Here is a 19998-nt window from a genome sequence, read left to right as displayed (position 1 = left end):
AAAACTATGCTTTGCATCAGTACTAATTATCACAATATCAAGTAACGGGTCTGAGCTATGACAGAGGGAGACAAAGACACTATACATACATGTTTACACTATCCCTCCATTACCAACGTTTACAGCCAAACCCACTTATGGTATGAGTAACTTAATGGAAAAACAATCATTGTATTACAGTCAGAGGTTTTCCACTGATCACATTTTCTTGCTAAGAAAAGAGGTTTGTGCCATGAACCACTGATGTATCAAGTGAAGGTTTTTTTTTAATCCTAAATTTCAAATAACAGATTCAACTTTTGTTTTTCTGGGAACACTGCATTTGTTTCTTGAGTGCATTTTAAGATTCATCCTTAGAGCACACCACTGTCTTTTTTGATGTCAGGGGCTTAAATATAGTTTTCCAGAAGAGTAACCTGAACGGACCATTTTCACAGTACATGTTTTCATGTCAGTGCAGGAAAAGCACAAGTGAAATTCAAAACTTTAATGATGGCTGCATTTCTCAGCTTTTAACCAGCAGATGGCGTCCTTCATTCATTCTCTTCTGCAGTCTTGCATCATCTGAATTTATCACCTGATTCCTCATGTGCACGTCTGTTCATTATTGGATTTTTTCCCATTTTACTGTCTCCATCTGACTAACATGGGACCTTTAATGAGTTATATGATGTTATATTTATAAAATAATACATTTCACTCAACATGCATGTTAAAGAAAAAATGATTCGGTCTGGAAAAGTGTTTCTAATTGTTAAACAAATCGTCTTTCTCCTGCTCTGAAAGTCTTGAGCCACAGGCTTTGTTTAGATGTAGTAAAGTGAGTATGAAATCCTGAGTGACTGAATGTTGTAATGATAAACGCTCAGTTTGTCCTGCAGGTCATTTGTAAAGTGTCTCATTTCTCAATGAGTGCATTTCTCATTTAGAGCTAAACCTCTTCAGATACACCCACAGTGAGGTCGTTTCTACAGATCAGCCTTTTCTGTTTCCCTGCGGATGTGTGGAGATGTCACTTGCACATTAACACTGTGCACAGATAACACCAGGCGGCTGTAAGTGCATCATTATGAGCCCATTACATTGAAGGGTCTCTATTCTTCAACCTCATCCACGCAGTGACAACAGTTCTTTGGACCAGATTTGTACAAATGCAACTATCACCCACAGAGATCAGTTCTGTTGTCTATCTAGACTATAGGTTTCATTTATTCATTCATTCATTCATTCTTTCATTCATGCATCTCAATAGGACTGAAATAAAGATTTTCATTCATCAGACAGATGTAAATATAAGGGATTAAGGCAGAGACAAGTGAGTCCAGAAAACAAGACCACAGTTCACTAACTAACGCAGATAACGCACGTATTTTACTGCATATACTGTATGTGGTTTATAATAATCAGCATGAATGTATGTTAGCTGTCAAATAAATGTGGTTCAGTAAACATGGAAATGATTCCAACTGAAATGTAGATGTGTAGTTGCTCAAAGTTGAATAAATCAAGTGCAGAAGTGACCAACAAAGCAGCATCACAGAGACAGCTCAGTGCACTGCAACTGAAGATAACACAAGCAAACAGACAATAGAAAGGAAAATAAAGAAAAGGACTTTAATAACATACACTGAATACATGTATGGTAAACCTCTCTCTTTAGCTGCTAAATGCTTCACTACTTTCACCGGCTGCTCTCTAACTGCCTGTCTGCTGTTTGCTGCCGAGCAGGGAGCCTGCTGGAGGTTTAGATCGCTTCCTCTCTGAGAACGGCCGCCTGCTGTGGGCGAAAACGACATGATGAGAGCGGTGAGAGTGAACCAGAGCGGTAGAGTTGTGGGTCGCAGAGATAAACAATGAGCTGAAACTCATCACACAAAGCTGAGCAAAGCTGAGGGGGAGGCGCAGATTCAGATGATAGTTCTCTGGATGTTCGTCATGACCAGAGACACATTTCACATTGTCACAATGTTTTCACACTGTTTTCTATAAAAATATCAACTGAAGCTGCTTCCAAACTAAAACACATTTTCATTTTTTGCAACGTCGCTGACAAGTAGCTGACTTCAGCGTCATGTGTTCATCAGTATTTAGTGTCCCTGGAAACTGCACATGAGATAGATATGAATCAGCTCCCTCACAGAAAGACAGGCTTGTGTGATTTTCTAAACCAGGCAGTGAGCTCTCAGACACATATAAAGATATTCGAGGTGAGTTTCTCTTGTTTTTATTTTCAGAGTAATGAGAGAAAACTTTAAATTACAGCTTAACGTTTACCTGCCTAAACCTGTTGGTAATCAAGAATCTCTTACATTTAAATACCCAGAATTACCTTCAGAGCAATTTAGCTGTTACAGTCTAAACAAATTGATCTGAATTATAACTGTAATCTGATTGTGATGCAACAGTCAGTTGCACTGACTGCTGCGCTCACATTAGTTGACATTATTCGCTGCTTCTATCACAGTCCTTACGTAGCCTAATGTGCTATGAGAGCTCTATGTTTCTCTACCTCGGTGCCACCAAGCCAACAATTTGAAAATGTATTGTACTTTTCAATCACAGTCCTGTAATGCAGAAGAAAAACAGAGCTGGCGTGTGTTTATTGAGGGACTTTTCAGTGAGGAAAGCACTCCAGTGTAAATAGTGTAATTACATGTCTTCCTTTTGGGTGGGTGGGGGGGGTAAATTGGTATAATCAAGGCCGCCGTTCAGCCTCTGGCATTGATGTTGGAATGAATTAGGACAGGACCTCGCTGAGATTTTGCCCCCTGGGTATTTAATGAATACATACTTCTCCCTCAAATCACATCCTGCTGATATAGTGGCGAGCCAGTGCTGTGACTGTACCATACAAGTCACACAGGGAAATGAGTCGTGCAGGAAATGTAGATGTAGACAGGGTCTTTGGGTTCACGTATAGACGCCAAGATCAGACTCGTAACCCAGACAACTTACACACTGAGTGAACCAGGAGAATAAACAACTCTTATGTTAAGTATAGTTTGTATCCCTTCACTTTGTTGTGAAACTATGACACCTATTTTCTCTCTTAAATTTCTATCTTGAATGTCTTTCCATACTCGTTAGTTTACATACTGCTCTAGGTACTCCTACCACTCATACACAGTGAGCTACAACAGTTTGAATTCTTAAAGGTAGATGTCCATGTGTTTTTTGATTATAAAGCAGGTCTAGGTTCTATATTCATACTGTGAAAGTATCAAAGCCTCAGTCCACAGAGAAATGCACACAGCCTGTATTCAGAAACTGAGCCTTAAAACCAGCCGTCAGGACTTCTGGAACTTTGTGATGTCACAAAAAAGCAGTCACCTCTCTCAGAAACGCCCCAAGCCCCGCCCACCTGGACCCACCATCCAACCTTGCAGGATTTGGTTTCTCTGAGTCTTTACCTGAAATCAGCAATATTTGTATTCAATCTCTCAGAAAACAGTCAGCCAATCAGAAGAGAGACTCAGAGCCTCTTTTTATTTCTTAGAATTATTACACATGCATACCTTATTTAATTAGTGTAAATTCAAGCAGTTCATTCTTTTCATTTTAAACCAAAAACCAAAATAACATGGAATTTCTGGGGGTTTTTTCCTGAAAGAAATGGTCCCATTGTGGTGTTTGCAAATTCCCTTTTTTCATTTTTCGTTGTTGAACGGAAGCATGACTGACAATTTTGGAAAATATTTTTTAGTTTTTGGTTTAAAGCAAAAAAATAAAATAAACTGCCTGAATGTACATGGAGCCATTCATTTCATGGCAATCCATTCAATAGCTTGAGAGATATTTCAATAACAACCAAAAAATGTCAATCTTTCAGTGACACTGGAGGAAAAAAAATCAAAGGATCACCAAGGTCAGAATAGTTAATCAACTGGAAACCAAAATTCGACAAGAATCCATCAATGTTGATAAACAAAAATCAATCAATTCTTTTAGGTCTTTAAATAGCTGTAGCAAATTTCATGACAGTTCCTCCAATAGTTGTCAAGATATTTCACTTTATTTTATGTTACAAATACCAATCTTGTGGTGCTAGACGAAAAGCCAGTAGGAGTCATCCCCTGGGGACCATGAATGCGTATATAAAATTTCATGGCAGCCAATAGGTCTTTTAGATTCTGGTCTGAACCAAAGCATTGGGCAAATCAACTGACAGACCAACAGTGCCATCCCTAGAGCCACAAAAATATTATTATTTTATTTATTTATTATTATTATTATTATTATTATTATTATCAATAACATAATAACAATAGAATAAATGCAATCACTAATATCATGAGCAGCCAGTAAACTGATGGACGGTCAAAATCAAAGTGCTTTTTAACAGATACCTTTCAGCCCTGCAGGGTCTGTAACTGATGGAGAAATACTGAAATGTCCAGAAAGACAACAATTCACGCTGTTGGTCATGAATCTGTCTAAATCAGGCCAGTGTCTGAGAGGTTTTTAATTGATCCGGTAAACATGGAAGTATTATGCATCCCTCTCTGCTTCCGTTCCACAAATAGTCCTCGGATGAGATATTTTTAGTACAAAGCTATTTTGTATGCATCCTTGATGTTGCAAAGGTTCTAACTCACTGTAATGCTGTTACCATTCTGTCGCTCCCAATCTCTAATGTGATGCTGCAGCAAAGAGTCAAGTTAAATCTTTGAAGAAGAGCTATTTATTACAGATTAGGTTTTTAATTTTAACTTTTATTTATTCAGGGAATGAGTCAGCTAAGCGCTCATGCTCTTTCTCAGCTGCACTCTGCTGCACATGTATTCAGACCTGAGCTCATATATGTGCCAGAGGAGTCCAATACGTTTATTGATAGTTTCAGAGCGAATCTATCAGCAACTGATTTATTGTGCTGGTTGTCAAAGTCTTTAAAACAGTATTGTGACCATCACCTCAGCAACAGCAAAATTTTATGTAAGAAAAAAAATAGTGAAAAAGACTCACAGAGTTTCTATCCTCTTTTAGCTCATTGTTTTGGCCTTAAAGCTTTCAGATAAAGTGAGTGGTTCAGTCTGAGCTCTTCACATCTAACAAGCAGCCATTAGCAGCCAACAAGGTTCTCTGAGAACACACTGTTCACTACCTGCTCAGCACCAACAGGCGTACACGGGAAGCTAGCAACCAGCTTGTGATCATAGTTGAACATAGTATTTATGATAAATGGACTGCACTTCTAAAACACTTCTCTGGTCTTATCAACCACTCAAGTTTGCAATTTACACATTCCTGCACATACAGTGCTTTTCTACCACATGCACACTGATGTTACACTGTTGGTAAATCAACATGTGGGCTGGAGGAGGCAGGAATCTAACAACTACTTAGTGGACGACCTCCTCTACCTCCTGGGCAGCTGAAGAGGCAGACAAGTTGGTGGAGGCCAAAACAGCTTGGACAAACTGGCCAGAAACACAACTCAAAATAAGTAGAATATTTGTCTGTATTTGTTGTGTAAATGGACAATTTTTTGACATGTTAACAATAACAATGCATATTTCAGCAATTATGACATTAATATTTTAGCTATCATTCATTTCTTTATGCTCTTCCTTCTGTGAAAGGAGCCTTATGACTGATACTGTCGTTCAGTAAGAGTAGCAGCAAACACAGCTGTTCACAGCTAACATATTTCAGCATATTTAAAACTACAACAAGGCTGCAGTCAGTTTAGTTTCACCTGGTTGATGTTGGATGGCTGTGACAGTGTTGACTGCATAGCTACAGTTGGTGTTACCTGACAAACCAATCAACACTCTGAGTGGCGAATGTGACACTATCACAACTCTTGATGAATATGGTGTATTTGTGTTTCATCATATGCACCCATATCACAAAAAATGTTATCTATAAATATATCATGCTTATGAGCTGCACACATCTTTTTCTGCCACTTGGAAGCAGAAAAACATAAAAACATGACAGACAACACGTATCAGCTGAAAAAGACAATGACATTTTACATAAAAAGCAGATTTGAATTCATTTAGAGTCATGTTTCTTGTCACCTGACCAAATTCAACTCTCCTTGTAGCTCTTGTTTGGTCTCCACCAACATTTAAGAAACATATGAGTGTTAATCTTGATTGATTGCTTTGTTCAGTAGCTAGTTGCTCATTTTCCTGCCACTTGGTGTTGAGCAGGTGGCTGCATACAGCAGGTTAATCAACATAGAAAGACAGAAAAATACTTTATTGATCCATTGAGGAAAAAACCAGATCTTTTGTAATCTGATCTTTTTCTATAGAAACAGCTGCAGAGAGCTTAATAAGAGCGGCTTTGAACATACTGCACATTTGCATTCAAAGCAATGAGCTAATTTATGCAAAAAAAAATCTCCATTAAATTGATATTATGTTAATTTAAAAAAAATATTGATGACTGCAGGTTTAAAGACCTCTCTACAATGAAAGAGAACATTACTCACTTTGAACCCACATTTTTCCGACCAGTGCAGAGACTCCAGCGATAGCCCTCCCTGTCAAAACCTTTCTTTAACCTTTAGGCTACCGCTGACCCCTTTTATGCGGCTGCACAATGCCCTCATCTAGTCTCCCAATCGAATGCATTAGACTATCTGCTTCAATGCACCAAACATGAAATATATGCAGCTACAGACAATGGTTATCCCCTTGCCCTGAGCTACTGTACATCCAGTCCTGTTGGAAGGCTTTCTATACATCGAGGTCAAGTTGTCCATGTTGCTACAGTAATACTGTTCAGATGTCTTCTACTCTTGAATATGTCAACGGACTCCAAACTATCATAGCATAGCCGAGGAGATGGTGCAGGTCACTGACTCTGAGGATTCACAAACCCTTATTTTTCATACTGGTTGTCATATCAGCTGAGCAGTTATATCCATGTGATAGGTCAGAGTCTGGGTGGTAATTTTTTGCCTTGAGGGACAGGGCCTAGTTGTTCACTTGTCTTTTTTTTTTTTTTTACTGTAATTCGCAGCTGTCACTTTTGCTTCAGCACTCTATTTAGCTACGTCTCCAGTTAACTCTTTCTGCTTTCTGTTCTCAGCACCACGCACGGTCTGAAAACCAGTCTGGTACAATGACGACCACTGGAAACTCTGCTGCTCCTACAACTGTCATTAGCCCCGCACCTACACAAACATACAGTGGCTAAGCTGATAGTTTGAGACACTTTTTGGTGATGTGAAATTAAACCCAAGTGCAATGCATAAAATCCTGCAGATACAGGTCATGAGCTTCTGTTAATGTTGACATCAAACACCAGAGTGGAGGGAAAAGCTGTGATCTCAGAGACTTTGACTGTGGCCAGATTGTTGGTGTCAGATCAGCTGGTTCCTGAAACTGCTGATCTCCTGGGATTTTTTACACACATCAGTCTCTGGAGTTTAATCACGATGGCGTGAAAAACAAAAACATCCAGTGAGCAGCAGCTCTGTGGACGGAAACACTTGGTTGATGAGAGGGGTCAGGGGAGAGTGGACCAACTGGATGGAGCTGACAGGAAGGCTACAGTCACTCAGATAACCACTCTGTACAACGGTGGTAAGCAGAAAAGCTTCAGAGTGAACAACACATCTGACCTTCAAGTGCATGAGGCTACAGCAGCAGAGACCACATCAGGTTATCGGTGGTTATCCTGAGGCTGCGGTGGGCACAGGCTGAAGACTGGGTAATCATAGCCTGGTCTGGTGGATCTGGGTTCCTGCTGAGGCAGCAGATGGCAGGGTCAAAATCTGAACCCATGGACCCAGCCTGCCTTGAGCCAACAGTCCAGGCTGGTGGTGGTGGTGGTGGTGTGATGGTGTGGGGAATGTTTTCTTGACTCACTTTGGACCCCCCAACACCAACCAACCATGGTTTGAATGCCACAGTCTCTCTGAGTATTGTTACTGACCGTGTTCATCCCTTTGGGGCCACAGTTCACCATCTTTAATGGCTAATGCTCCATGTCACAGAGCTGAAGTCGCCTCAAACTGGTTTCATGAACACGACAGTGAGTTCGGTGAACTTCAGCGGCCCCCCCAGTCTCTAGACCTGAATCCACCTCCAGTGGAACAGGAGAGCAAAGGGAGGAACTACCCAGGGTTAGTGTGGCGTTCCTCATAAAGTGCTTGACAGCAGAGAAATCTGGCCCAGATTTGGGTCTGTGTTGCTGGCAGCGTTTGTGGGCTGCAAGAAGACATAAGATCTGAACACCTGTGGCATCGGTGCCACCATTGTTAAAACAAACCCGACGTGGTGTTTGACCCAGACACCAACTTAGACCTTTACATCTACATTTCCTCATGTGGCAGCCACTTTTCCTCAAGCGACTTAAAAGTGAGAAGCTTCAGTGCAGAAGGAGACCTTAGCATTAATACTACATAGTACTACATCTATTTAAGACAAAGGTGTGACAGTATGTTGTTTCATCAGATGTGAGTTTTGAGTATCTAAGGTGGCAAATACATTAGCTGTGAAGACGAATCAGTAAACTCTATGAAAAAAGGTTAAAGTATTAAGTTAGTCAACTGAATAAACTGACTAATAAGGACAAGTCTTTAAAACCTCTACAACATGACACAGTTCAGGTGTCAAAATGATAAAATTGTGAGTTGACTCACCAGTGCAACCTAAATGTATGAGCTGCCATTATGATTCTTCAGATGATGGAATTGCTTTGCAAACACACACATACACGTGTGCGTCCGACCATTTCTGTAACTTTCCATAACATTCACACTCACTTCAGGCTGTGATTGGCCAGATGTGTGGAGGTGAGGAAGAAGCCGGGGTTTGAATTTCTCTCTCCTGCTCTCACTTATCATGTGAACCACTGAATGTCTCTCAGAGGAGGCTGAAGATGCGCATCATTTCCCCATAATTAAACGACATCCCATCTGTGACTTTTTAAATAAACCCCACTGGAATTAAAAATGTCTTTCCTGAGCTATTGAATCAGCATCCAGGTGAAAACGAATGTGAAATATAAATATGATAATCACAAGTGAAAGGACTTAAGTCAGCTCTCTACACTCACCATCACACGTGTGTGTTATTACTAAATGAAATGAGAGAGTTTCGGCCTTTGCTAACCTCCTGACCTCTGTCTGACCTCTGGTATAAGTGTCAGGTCCCTTGTGGTAGAGGAAATGCTGATCTGTGATGTATCCTATCAACTTTTTAAGGGCTGCATGAATTAAACTGACCTGACCTGAGCTGAACTGCACCGCGCTGACCGGACTGAGGAGGAGCTGACTTTGGTTCATTTGGGATCCAGCTAAATAAAAAAAGTATGAAGGAGCAAATAGCTTCCTCTGCGTGTCCATTGTTCCCTCAAAGCAGACTGAAGGAAAACGCTTTCAAAGACCAAAAGGACTTTGGTAAATTATTCATCCAGGTTTTCTCTGCCTTTGCCATCCTAGCCTACTTTCTTTGGTACTATGGGGGAAGCGCAGTTACTTGTTGCTCACCATGATATGTCCCAGGTCATACATTATACATGGAGATATTCTGCATTTTGCATGCATACAATATGGCATTGGGTTCAGCATCACAGCCTGAATGTGAAGCCTCTGAAAGGAAAAGCACGAATAATTTTGTATGTGTGTCCAAGAAGGAAAACACAAACTGGATCTACATGATTGTTGTGATTTGTAGTGTATGCATACAACACACACACACGAACATGCACACACACACACACACACAGAAAAAAAAAATCCATCAGCTTGACATTTGAGCGCACAGGTCAGAGCAGTGCGTCCTTACCCTGCCGGGCGCTGTTTATCTCCGGGGACAGATGTCAGCAGAGGCGGCGGGCTGAGCGCTCTCTGCCGGGGTGTGGAGCATGTCCCGTCCGCATTACGTTCACACACCGACCGGGGGGAGCTCCGCAATCTGGGTCAGCGCTGCCTGAGCCATCCTTACGGGGAAGAAGGTAGCCCACAGCGGGGAGAGGAGGCGTCACGGGCCCGCATGGATCCTAGCATCCAGCCACGGTCGCATCCTCCGTCTGCAGCTGCTTCGGATCCAAATGCAATGAATTCCTCTGAGACCCAGACTGGAGCAAATCCATGAGGTTCTCACATCCACACACAAGCACGACGAGAGCTCTCAGCTACAAGAGCACAACCCCGTCTGCAGGAAGCATCACCGCCTCACTGAAAGACTCCTCTCCTCCTCCTCCTCCTCCTCCTCCTCCTCCTCCTCTTCCTCTCCTCTCTGCCTAATTCACTGCTTTATCGCTCTATTTCTGTCCTTCCCTGACTCTCACCCATATTTCCACCTCACTGCTCTCCCTCTCTCTCCCTCTCTAATGCTCAGCTGTGTCTCAGTGCTCTGCTCAGCCTGTGCCCAGAGGATGTTGAACATGTGTTCAGGGTGGGGGTTGGGGGCTGCTGACTTCATAGGTGGCAAGCTCACTTCCCACACTGATAGGTTAGGGAGGATGACACTGTGCGGCGTCTAACTGGCAGGTGATTTAGATAAAATCTGCTTGGCCTCTTTTTTTAAAAATTATTTTCTTTCCTTGTAAATGTTTTTGGTTTTAGATGAGATTAATGGTTTAACCATCACACTGCGCTTGATTGGTGGAAATCTGTGGAGTAGAGCAGTAAGAAATGGAAAGAGGAGGTGATTTCTATATGTGATGTGATAAAAAAATCACTGTCATCTCACTAAATAGCCCCGCAGGACTGACAGCGGAGGGCAAAAACACGTCCTGCAGGCTCAGGACATGAAACGCAGCACAAGAGTGTTTTTGTTCCCACTTGACACTACAGCCTCTTTCTAGACAGAAAGACACACATTTCTCCACAGGAGCAGAGGGAAAAAGGGAAGATGTGGGAGGCAGAGAGTGTGTGGGGTGAAAGAAAGGAGGGGAGGGAGGGCAAAAGGGAAAGGGAGGGAGGAGAGAGAAAGCAGCAAGAAAGACAGAAAGAAAGGAGTGGGAGAGGGAGAGAGAGAGAACAGAGAGCTTTGGAATATTTATAGAAGGCTGGAGACTGATGTAAAGAAATAAGCTCCTCTATTTCTGTGCTGTGACACACGGCCGCATCGCGGATGATACGCTGTCAGGCTCAGTCATATCAAAAGGATCCTATGGTGCTGCAAGGATGCACACAAACTGCAGCAGCATGCAGGAAGATACGTCTTTATTTCAACCAGATTACACACACACACACACACACACACACACAGAGAGAATAGATGTAGATTAGGCTTCAGTGAGACGCTGTCTCCTAAGTGGATGTTGATTTGGTGATGTGCTGCAGAAGGATCCCAAAGTGCACTTAATGAAGGAAATGATGGCCTTGTGACCATCATAAGAGCCATTAGACTGAGTCACTTAACCAATGAGGTTATTCGGGGGGGGGGGGGAAGGAAGTGAAAATAGAGGAGGGGATTTTTGGGGAAATATGAAATTCACTGGATTTGTTTAAAGTCGTCTTTCTGCTGGGATGTGAGGTGCGTCTGCCGTCAGGACCAAAAAAAAAAATCTTTTCTCCGTTAGCTGAGGGAAAATTAGTCGAGTCAAAATAGCGATCTTTTAAATTTGAAAACGTGAGTGTGTGTGGGTGTGTGTGGAGACCGGGATACCTCTGGGCTTATGCTGTGACCTAGATTAGGCCTTGATGCTCCCAAGCCTGGCAGGCTGAGTGTGTGTGTGTGTGTGTGAGTGTGTGTGTGCACCATCCATAGTATAATGCATGTGCATGTGTATCTAGATACAGAAGAGAGAGGAAGACGTGAGAGAGGAGAGAGAAAGGATGTGTGTGTGACAAAGAGAGAGTCATGTATGTACGCATGAAACGAAGCCCCACTGGAGCCTGCTGCGTCGCTTGTGTGACTAAGAGCCTCAGCTGGATGGCACACAAAGAGGTGGATGTTCATGCAGTGAGAGCTTATCTAAAGACGTGTGCACACATTGATGAAAATTACACAGCTTCTGCCTCAAAGGGAAAAAACTTACATAACTTCAAACGCAGAGAAATAAAAAATTACACAACATAATGAAAGCACATTAAATTCAGACACCGATGCTAAAGCATACCAATCTCACTGGAAGACTTTGCGATTCAAACGACCGCGGTTTGTGTGTAAATCTTAACAGATTAGCACTCACTGTGTATGCAGACTATTGGAAATGGAATTACTAATTTCCTTTACATGTGGCATGAAGTTAAACATCATCTTATGATGCATTTCATGGCTGTGACCCTGCCTTTATGCTGCATCAGTATAGCCCCAGTTATTATTACCTAATGAATCAAATCCATCCCTCCTTACTCCTTGAATGTGCTGCTATTTAATGCATTATACGGGCCTTATATAAGCAATGACTGGAATCATCTCGCCCCAGTTAATTCTTGACCTGTCCTCCGGCCAAATTCGCCTCCATGTTATTAAATGGTTAATCTGGTGCATCATGTACTCACACTGAGTATAGAATTTACAAGAAATGTATGTTGATGTTAAACAGCCATAAAAACGATAAATTCCTACACTGGATTGCACAAGCTGGTAAGTTTCTGTGCAACATGTCCATCGAAACGCTGCCAAAGTGCTGGATGATTCTGTCTGCGACTTGTGATAAAAATAGCTGTTTCACACACACATATGGTTTCTGTCCCACAGAGTCATGCATGGTAAGGCCGGCAGTGGAAAATGATGGGAAAAGACTCATCAGCAGAGACTCATCAGTAAACACAATTTGCTCAAAACAGGAAATGACACACACATTAAAAAATTTCAAAATCCACTCTGGAGGAGGATGTGCTGGGATTTATGGTTTTGGTCTTGGTTGGGTGGAGGAGAAATTCAGAAATAAAAACCTAAATCTTTTTTACCTCGTGTCAGATTAGGAAGGTACTGAGCAGACAGGTGTGTTACAGAGGAAATATTCCTTAAATTTAACTTGAGCCCCCTCATGAAAATAAAACCAGGAAAAGCATATTTAACTGATGAAGTATTTATTTACTGCAACATTTCTAGCACAAAGGTTATCAAAGTCAACTGCCCATCAATAAGTCAATAATTCTCCTTAATTACTCGTAATCTAATTTAGTGTTACAACAGTATTAATCTTTCAATAAATTAGTAGAAATACATTAAACAGGTTCCAGTTAATAATAGTTGGTGCATTCACAATTCTGTAAACAATTAAAGAAGCATAAACAGCTACATTTACCATTTGCCAACAGCTTTGGATTATTTGCCACGTCGTGTGCATGGACCTGTAGTAAGAGGCGAGTTTGGTCTTTAGAGGTTGGTGAGTCATTTCATTTTCATTTCTAAAAGCCAAACCAGAATCACCACCTCGTGGTTGCACGCCTCCACCAACCAGCTAAGCTGCAGGATGAATGTGTTTGCAGAACATTATGAAGTCACAGTGAAGTTGACCTTTGACCATTTGGATATAAAATGTCATCACTTTATGTGAGTTATGGCCAAAAAAGTGTTTTGTGAGATCACAGTGACCTTGACCTTTGACCTTTAACCACTAAAATCTAATCAATTCATCCTTGAGTCCAAATTAATGTCTGTGTCAAATTTGAAGAAGTTACCTCAAGATGTTACTGAGATATGGACTACCACCGGTGCAGAGGCAGAAAAACACAAGAGCCAATGATAAAGGATGGATTCAACAGTGTTTGTCTGCTCTAATGTACCAGGCAACCGTTAGCATGCTTGGCTAACTAGCTACAGCACTATAGTAGCATGGTCTCCAAAGCTAAAGAGCACAGCAGTAGCTAACTACGTTATTTTGTGAGATTAAAGGTTAAATTAGACAGAGGACTCAGCAACATCAAGGTTGTGTTAAAATGAATATGCTTTCATTACATTTATGTCTGTAACACTGTAAACACTGAAGCTAACCAGTGATACCCTGTGTGAGCTAGCCTGGGGCGTGCAGCTTTAGCTTCAGTAGCATTATATTAGCATCATATCACGTATGTAGCCATCACGTGCATATTTAAGACTTTTTTCCAGGCTCCTTGTTTTAATATGAGTCAGCTGGATACAGTTTTCAACCAATTTGGCCAGTTGTGTTGTTAGCAATTAGCTAACACTAGATACTTAAGCGGATAAAATCAGCTAGCGACAGCTGAGAAATCTGGAACAGCTTTCTGTTACCACAGATGCATCGAAGGAAACCGAGGGGTGCTGGGTTTAACAAATGGTCAGTTGTCATGATAATTAAAGTCACATCAAACAAAGATTATTTGAGGTTTCACTGGTTCAGGCGACGATTAGCTTTCACATACGGATCCTGCGCTGCTCTTTCCAGAACTCAGCAATCCCTTGAGACAGTGCTAACTCTGCCAAGCCCCTGCACTCATGGGGAGTGAACCCCACCAACGCTGTGCCCTTTGTACCGACCCCCTGCCTGCCTGCCAGCTCTGAGACCCTCGCCGTGATGAGGGAAGCTGGAGCGTGACAGTATGGCTGTCCGTCGATGCTGAAAGACGGCCAGGGTTCACCTGCAGTCATGTGACTAGGCGGGCTCCCCTTCACACTTTCCACGTTACATGCAATTTCTACAGCGCCCTCATGTGGCAAGGCAAGCACCTGCACCCCTGGAAGGCCCCCAGGGGTCGACTCTCTAATGGCTGTGGCGATGCCGCGTCCCATGGCGATGTCCTGGGTGTTGATCGTGACGTTGCAGTTCATGACGTATGGACTGGCCCCGACACCTGCAGGACATCAGCCAGCACAGAGCAAAAAATGTACGTTTCTGTTGAACCCGCTGTCCCTCAAACTGTCTCTTCTGCTTCTATTTCAGTAAACGCTGCGCTGAATTTCCCAGAATGACTTTCAGCAGCTCCAGGAAATGAGCATTTACTTCGGAGCTTTTCTGATTGTTCAAGCACATCAGCGCAGAGAACAACAACACTGTAATTAGTGATTGTAAAAACAAGACACAAAGACCTTCTCAGGTCAATTTTCATCCTTTCTTTCAAACGCATTGTGTGGTAAGTGCACTGCATTATGGGTTATTAATCCAATGGCTGGTGGAGAGAGTGAAATCTCTGCCCTTCCAAGAACACATTTCTCCCTGTAAACATATCTCAACTGTCTATCAAACACCACTGAAGAGGCACTAGAAATACACTGGCAATGACTGGCAAGGTTTTTTGTGAAAATAACTCATTTACATGACTGAACGACAGTGTGGACACAGGTCATCCATGAGAAATAACACCAGCAGCTGTTTTCAAAGAAGTCCTGACAGTGCACGCCTTATGTACCATCAAAGATGTTTGGTTGCTGTCCATAAAGGCCGTGAAATGATCCCTCTCTAATGTGCTAATGTGGCTACACCGTGAGAAATTGGAGGACAAAAGTTCAGCCAACGCTAATTTTAGGCTCCAGCACTCTGAGGTAGCCAAAACAAGTTGTTATCTTTGTCCTGGTAGGTTCATTGCTGGAGTTGTATGCGACTACCAGAGTGTCTGGACGTCGTCCCCGTGGTAATCGTTTCATTTTCATGCTGATTCACTGAACCTTTTCAGTTCACAGTTTCATGAACGAAGCGTGCTGAACAAAAGGTGGATGGATGTTTATTATTTCAGCCACACGGCTTTGACAGGGAGTTAATAACAGATTAGTTTCCCTAGTTACTATAATAGTTTGTGTCCTGTTGATGTGACAACACCTGTAATGCTACTGTGTCATAATGCAGTTGGGGGCATGCATTAGGGGGAACACTTCAGAAGCACATTTCTTATATTGGAGTTGAGCAACAAAAGGACAAAAATCAGTAGAAATAAGGATTAAAATGACTTACACTGCTTTCAATCTACATATAGTGGGGTCCAAAAATAAATGAGAAAGTGGTCTCAGACTTTAAGACCCCACTGTTTATATATCATCTGAGGATTGTAGTGTAGGAATGTATTGTTAAAGGTGCAGTAAATAAATTGTTTAGATTTTGCCTTTAAAAGGGTCAGACAAGAGGAGAGAGATGTCCTGTGGTCAGGCTGTAACAAACAACAGTCATGTAAATACAGAGATAAAGTCACCGGTGTTGTATAATCCTGGTAAAGAGACATTCTAACCTTCCTTTCAGGCTCAAACATTTACCTACATCAGCATGTCTGGGATATAAATTTCAGCTTTTTCTCCCAGCTCTGACTCACCTGTGAGGCCGAATCGTCTCTGCGGCTGTGGCCCCATGTCAGGCTCGATCGCCAGCAAGTCTGGCGTTTTCTTGAACCAGCCCATCTCCTTCCTCCTCTGTGCCAGCCCCCGCTGAAGGGGGGAGTCTGCCCATCCAAACAGGAAGGCACTGGTGCCCTGGACCCTCTCTGTAAGTCCCTGAGCCACAGCTGGGCCCGGGCAGGAACACAGACATGTTAGTTAACCAGCAAATGGAGTGCATGTCATCACATGCACTTTCGGAAACACTAGAGCCATGAGAGCGTGACAGACTAAACACTCCTGAGGGAATACCATTCAGACAGGAGGAGAAATATGGACACATGGACCACTTTGTACATGCATGCATACATAAATGCAGTGCTTGTTAGTGAGTTTGCCAGTAATTATTCTGCAGTCCCACCACACAGATTAGCATGCTGAGTGCACACTTCAGGCATGCAGGTTACACGCTGAGCTACTGCTCATTATTAGCAACACACATGGCTAATAAGTCAGCTGGTAAACTGTGAAACGCACCAACAGCACAGGAAGCAAAGCATCTCACATCATCAGCCTCTAGCTCGTTACACTATATATGTACATTTACAATATATCAGGGAGGTAACGGCAGTTTCACTGTGGGATCATACAGGGTGTACTGAAAAGGAAAAATGTATTTGTGCCACTGAGTAGAATCAAAACATCCTCCTCTCTGTCTTGTGTGACAGACTCAAGTAATGACTCTGCCCTGGAAGCTAATGAACACATACATTATCGGTTCAGCTCAACCGACAGGGACATATTTCTAAGAGCGCAAACACACACACACACAAACACATGCACAAACAGCCTCTCACCCCGAGCCTCTTTAGCACAGTCCTCCGCTCGCACTTCCTCCCCCAGCGGGTAGATGGGTATGAGGTCGACGGCACCCATACATGGGTGGACCCCCCTGTGAGCGCACATGTCAATCAGCCCACAGGCTTTCTCGCACGCAGACAGAACCGCCTCCCCTGGAACACATCAAACAACACTGTCAGAGTGAAATCCAAGGCAGTCATTTCTAAAGTTTACACCTTTGTGTAACTAATTATGTGTATGATCTATTTGCCGTTAGGTGAGTGTAGGACATGAGGCCGCAAACCTCGACAGCTTTGTCTGCACTGTCAGAAGGTCGTGTGTCGGATACGCACTCGACAAGATAAACTTTCCGCTATGATCTTTGCCAGAAAAATGTTCATGCTGAATTTCCTTGTGTTTAAATCCCTAACAAAGCTTATTAAAGGATTTTTTTCCTCTCAGAGGACTGGGAGGCAGGGGACAGAGACTGAATCCCTACTGTAGCAGCAGTGCTACAACAAGCAGCTGACAAGCAGAGCAGGAAAATGAACGTAGAAAGTTTATATCCCGATGAGGCTTAAGCAAAAAACATTAAGATTAAATACTTACTGATCAAGTCGATGCTGGCCACAATGGTGATGACGGAGCGGTTGTAGTCATGATCATTAAAGATGTTCAGCACTGTGGTCCCCTCTCGTCTGACACCTGATGTATTATAATTACAAAAAATGCCTCATTTATATGATTTCTGATTTAGTAGTATGTCCTGAGTTTATTCCTATAGAGGCAATGTGGTCACAAAGTCTCCACAACTGGTGCCTTCATGGAGGACAGGTGGAGAACACGCTGAGGATGCATCAAATATTCGATCGCAACTTCAGAACAAACAGCTCAGTTATTTCCTCTCAGCAAGAAATATGTGATCAAATTGCAGTTTTTTGGCATTCATAGACTGCAGACTCATTCAAAACCTAAACAAACTTTACATAAAGGTCAAGGGTGAGCATATGCCATTACTCATAATTCTCTTGACACAGAATAACATTGCTCTTGCCTTCGGTGTTGTATAAAGCCGCCTTGGCCACAGTCTCCACCAGGTCTTTCCTGCGAGCCTCGGAAACGTTGAGGAGACAAGCCACCAGCCGCCTGCCCAAGGAACTGGAGGCCATGTTACTGCAACTGCAATGACACTGAATGACTGAGCCTGCTGCTGAGAGCATGACGTCAACATGAAGCAAAGAAAAGCTTAAAAACAAGACAGAGATATACATTTTACCACTCACAGTTAAAACTTATCTGGACAGAAATGATTGCTTAAGTAAGTATTTTTTAATGAGTAGTTTATTTATAAACACTAAGGGTGCTTAAATTAAACCCTGGTTCGTTTTCCACCTTGGTGCAATTCGTCTGGGCAGGTGTGCAAACAGTCGCACCTTGACCTTTTCGAGGAGGTGGTCCCGGTCCGGTCGTTTTGTGGTGTGAAAGGGCTCTGAACATGACCCGGTCCCACTAACAGGTGAGCTCGGTCAGACCCTGGAGAGCATTATGGTGACGTACCGACGTGAATCTGCGTTCTGGTGTTGGAGAGTATGCAGGTATTTCACCCGGATGCGTATTAGAGCTAAGAAGAAATGCCATTTCTGAGGCCGATCTAGGCTGCGTATGACGTCACAGTCCAGAATGCAGGACCTTCTTCCTGTTTACGTTCCCGCCCAGACAATCTGACCAATGAGTGGAGGCGGACATTCTCACGTAGTTTGTGGTGATGCGTTTCGGTTCACTTGAACTTTTTCTGTGTGAAATTAAACCGAACCAAGTGGAAAATGGTACAAGTTTACAAACTCATCAAATGAATCGGAACCAGAGCAAACGAACTTCAGGTGTGAAAACGCCCTGAAACACATTGCTGCTCAGTTCAACACACTAAAAAGTATTTTTCTACTGTGTAAACTGTGTATGAATGACCAAGAGCTTATGGTAGAAACAGCTGGCTAAAAAACCGGCAGGTAGTGCTGTGTAAATACTGTTCCACCAAAGTTACATAATCTGTAAATTAAGTCTAAGTCACTCAAAGTCATATACTTTTCATTTAGTTGTTAGTCCACATGGACCTTTACGTTTGTCACTTTATGCATCTGTGTGAGCCATTCAATCATCTTGGCTATTTGGCAGTAAGTGTGGTGGTTTCTTTCTCATCAACCATAAGCTGTTACATTCAAAACTAATTATTGTCTTTGATGATGATGCCATCTTCAGATGGTTCACCACAGAACAAGTCTTTACAAAACAAACAAACATTGTCCATCTTACCCTAAGTCTGCAAAATGACCATGCTGACAAGAGCATCTAGAAAGTTTTCTCTTCCTCCAGTGAATATAAACTGGTATAATAAGATGTGTTAGAGTCTAGGTTACCTCTCAGCAGATGAAGAGAGTCTCCTTATTTCTAGACTGAATCTGAAAGTTTAACCATTGAAGTGTTTAAGAGTTTATGAAGTCGCCCATTGTGGCTTATGGGAATCCTTAGACTGAGTGGTGTTGCTCCATATCAGTGTCCGTGCTGTTACAGAACATGTTCAAAGTCCAACCTGGTGTGAACTAGCTCACTACATTAATCTGTGTCATGCAAGTCAGAAATGTGTCATAGAACCTAAAATATCAGTCAGCAAAGTATGGCATACTTGCGTTACATTGACCTGACATCTGCAGTGCAATCTCAGGTTGTAATTTCTCTGAGTAAGTACAAACACAGCACTAACTCTGATGCCTCTGCAGCAGAGCCACTCACGTCCTGCTCCACCATGGAAAATATGCACCAGTGGAGTTTAGCATGTGTGGCTAAAGAGTAGACAGTTTAGTGCAAGATAGTTCACTCCTGTTTCCGACCCACCGGAAACGTATCTTCTCTGGAAGACTGTGCAACTGACTTTCAAACGTTTTTTTTTTTTTTGTGTAAGTTTTCTCTGCTGTGTGTTGTTTAATTTAGTTGATTATTTTTCATACATATAAGTCTGTATGTGTGTAAGTGTGCGGGG

At 42.4% G+C, this 19998-nt stretch overlaps 2 protein-coding genes across 8 annotated transcripts in view; both read right to left on the bottom strand.

The window, feature by feature from the left end:
* Positions 1–12089, bottom strand: part of LOC139621701 (nck-associated protein 5-like) — a 62317-nt gene extending 50228 nt beyond the window's left edge. The window contains exon 1 of one of the 2 annotated variants that reach the window (XM_071478513.1): positions 9750–12089. The gene's annotated coding sequence lies outside the window, so the exon portion shown is untranslated. The remainder of the gene's footprint in view (positions 1–9749) is intronic. The other variant, XM_071478589.1, reaches the window with a different exon arrangement.
* Positions 12090–12935: 846 nt separating this feature from the next.
* Positions 12936–19832, bottom strand: ftcdnl1 (formiminotransferase cyclodeaminase N-terminal like 1). 6 transcript variants are annotated; one of them, XM_071478926.1, is made up of 6 exons: positions 19723–19832; positions 18019–18137; positions 17574–17669; positions 16982–17137; positions 16124–16312; positions 12936–14677 (listed from the first exon to the last, which is right to left on the bottom strand). In XM_071478926.1, exons 1-6 carry the CDS (start codon positions 19764–19766, stop codon positions 14241–14243), a joined length of 1041 nt encoding a protein of 346 aa, XP_071335027.1. In that variant the 5' UTR covers positions 19767–19832; the 3' UTR covers positions 12936–14240. The 6 variants fall into 6 exon arrangements, with proteins under 6 accessions (XP_071335027.1, XP_071335108.1, XP_071334947.1 ...); XM_071479007.1 differs by having other exon boundaries at positions 19645–19797; XM_071478846.1 differs by having other exon boundaries at positions 18019–18209; positions 19645–19782.
* Positions 19833–19998: the final 166 nt, after the last annotated feature.

Source organism: Trachinotus anak, unplaced genomic scaffold (assembly GCF_046630095.1).
Source record: "Trachinotus anak isolate AG129_WGS33_773 ecotype Australia unplaced genomic scaffold, CSIRO_AGI_Tana_v1 ptg000001l, whole genome shotgun sequence".
NCBI lineage: Eukaryota > Metazoa > Chordata > Actinopteri > Carangiformes > Carangidae > Trachinotus > Trachinotus anak.
This window is presented reverse-complemented; position numbering and strand designations above follow the sequence as displayed.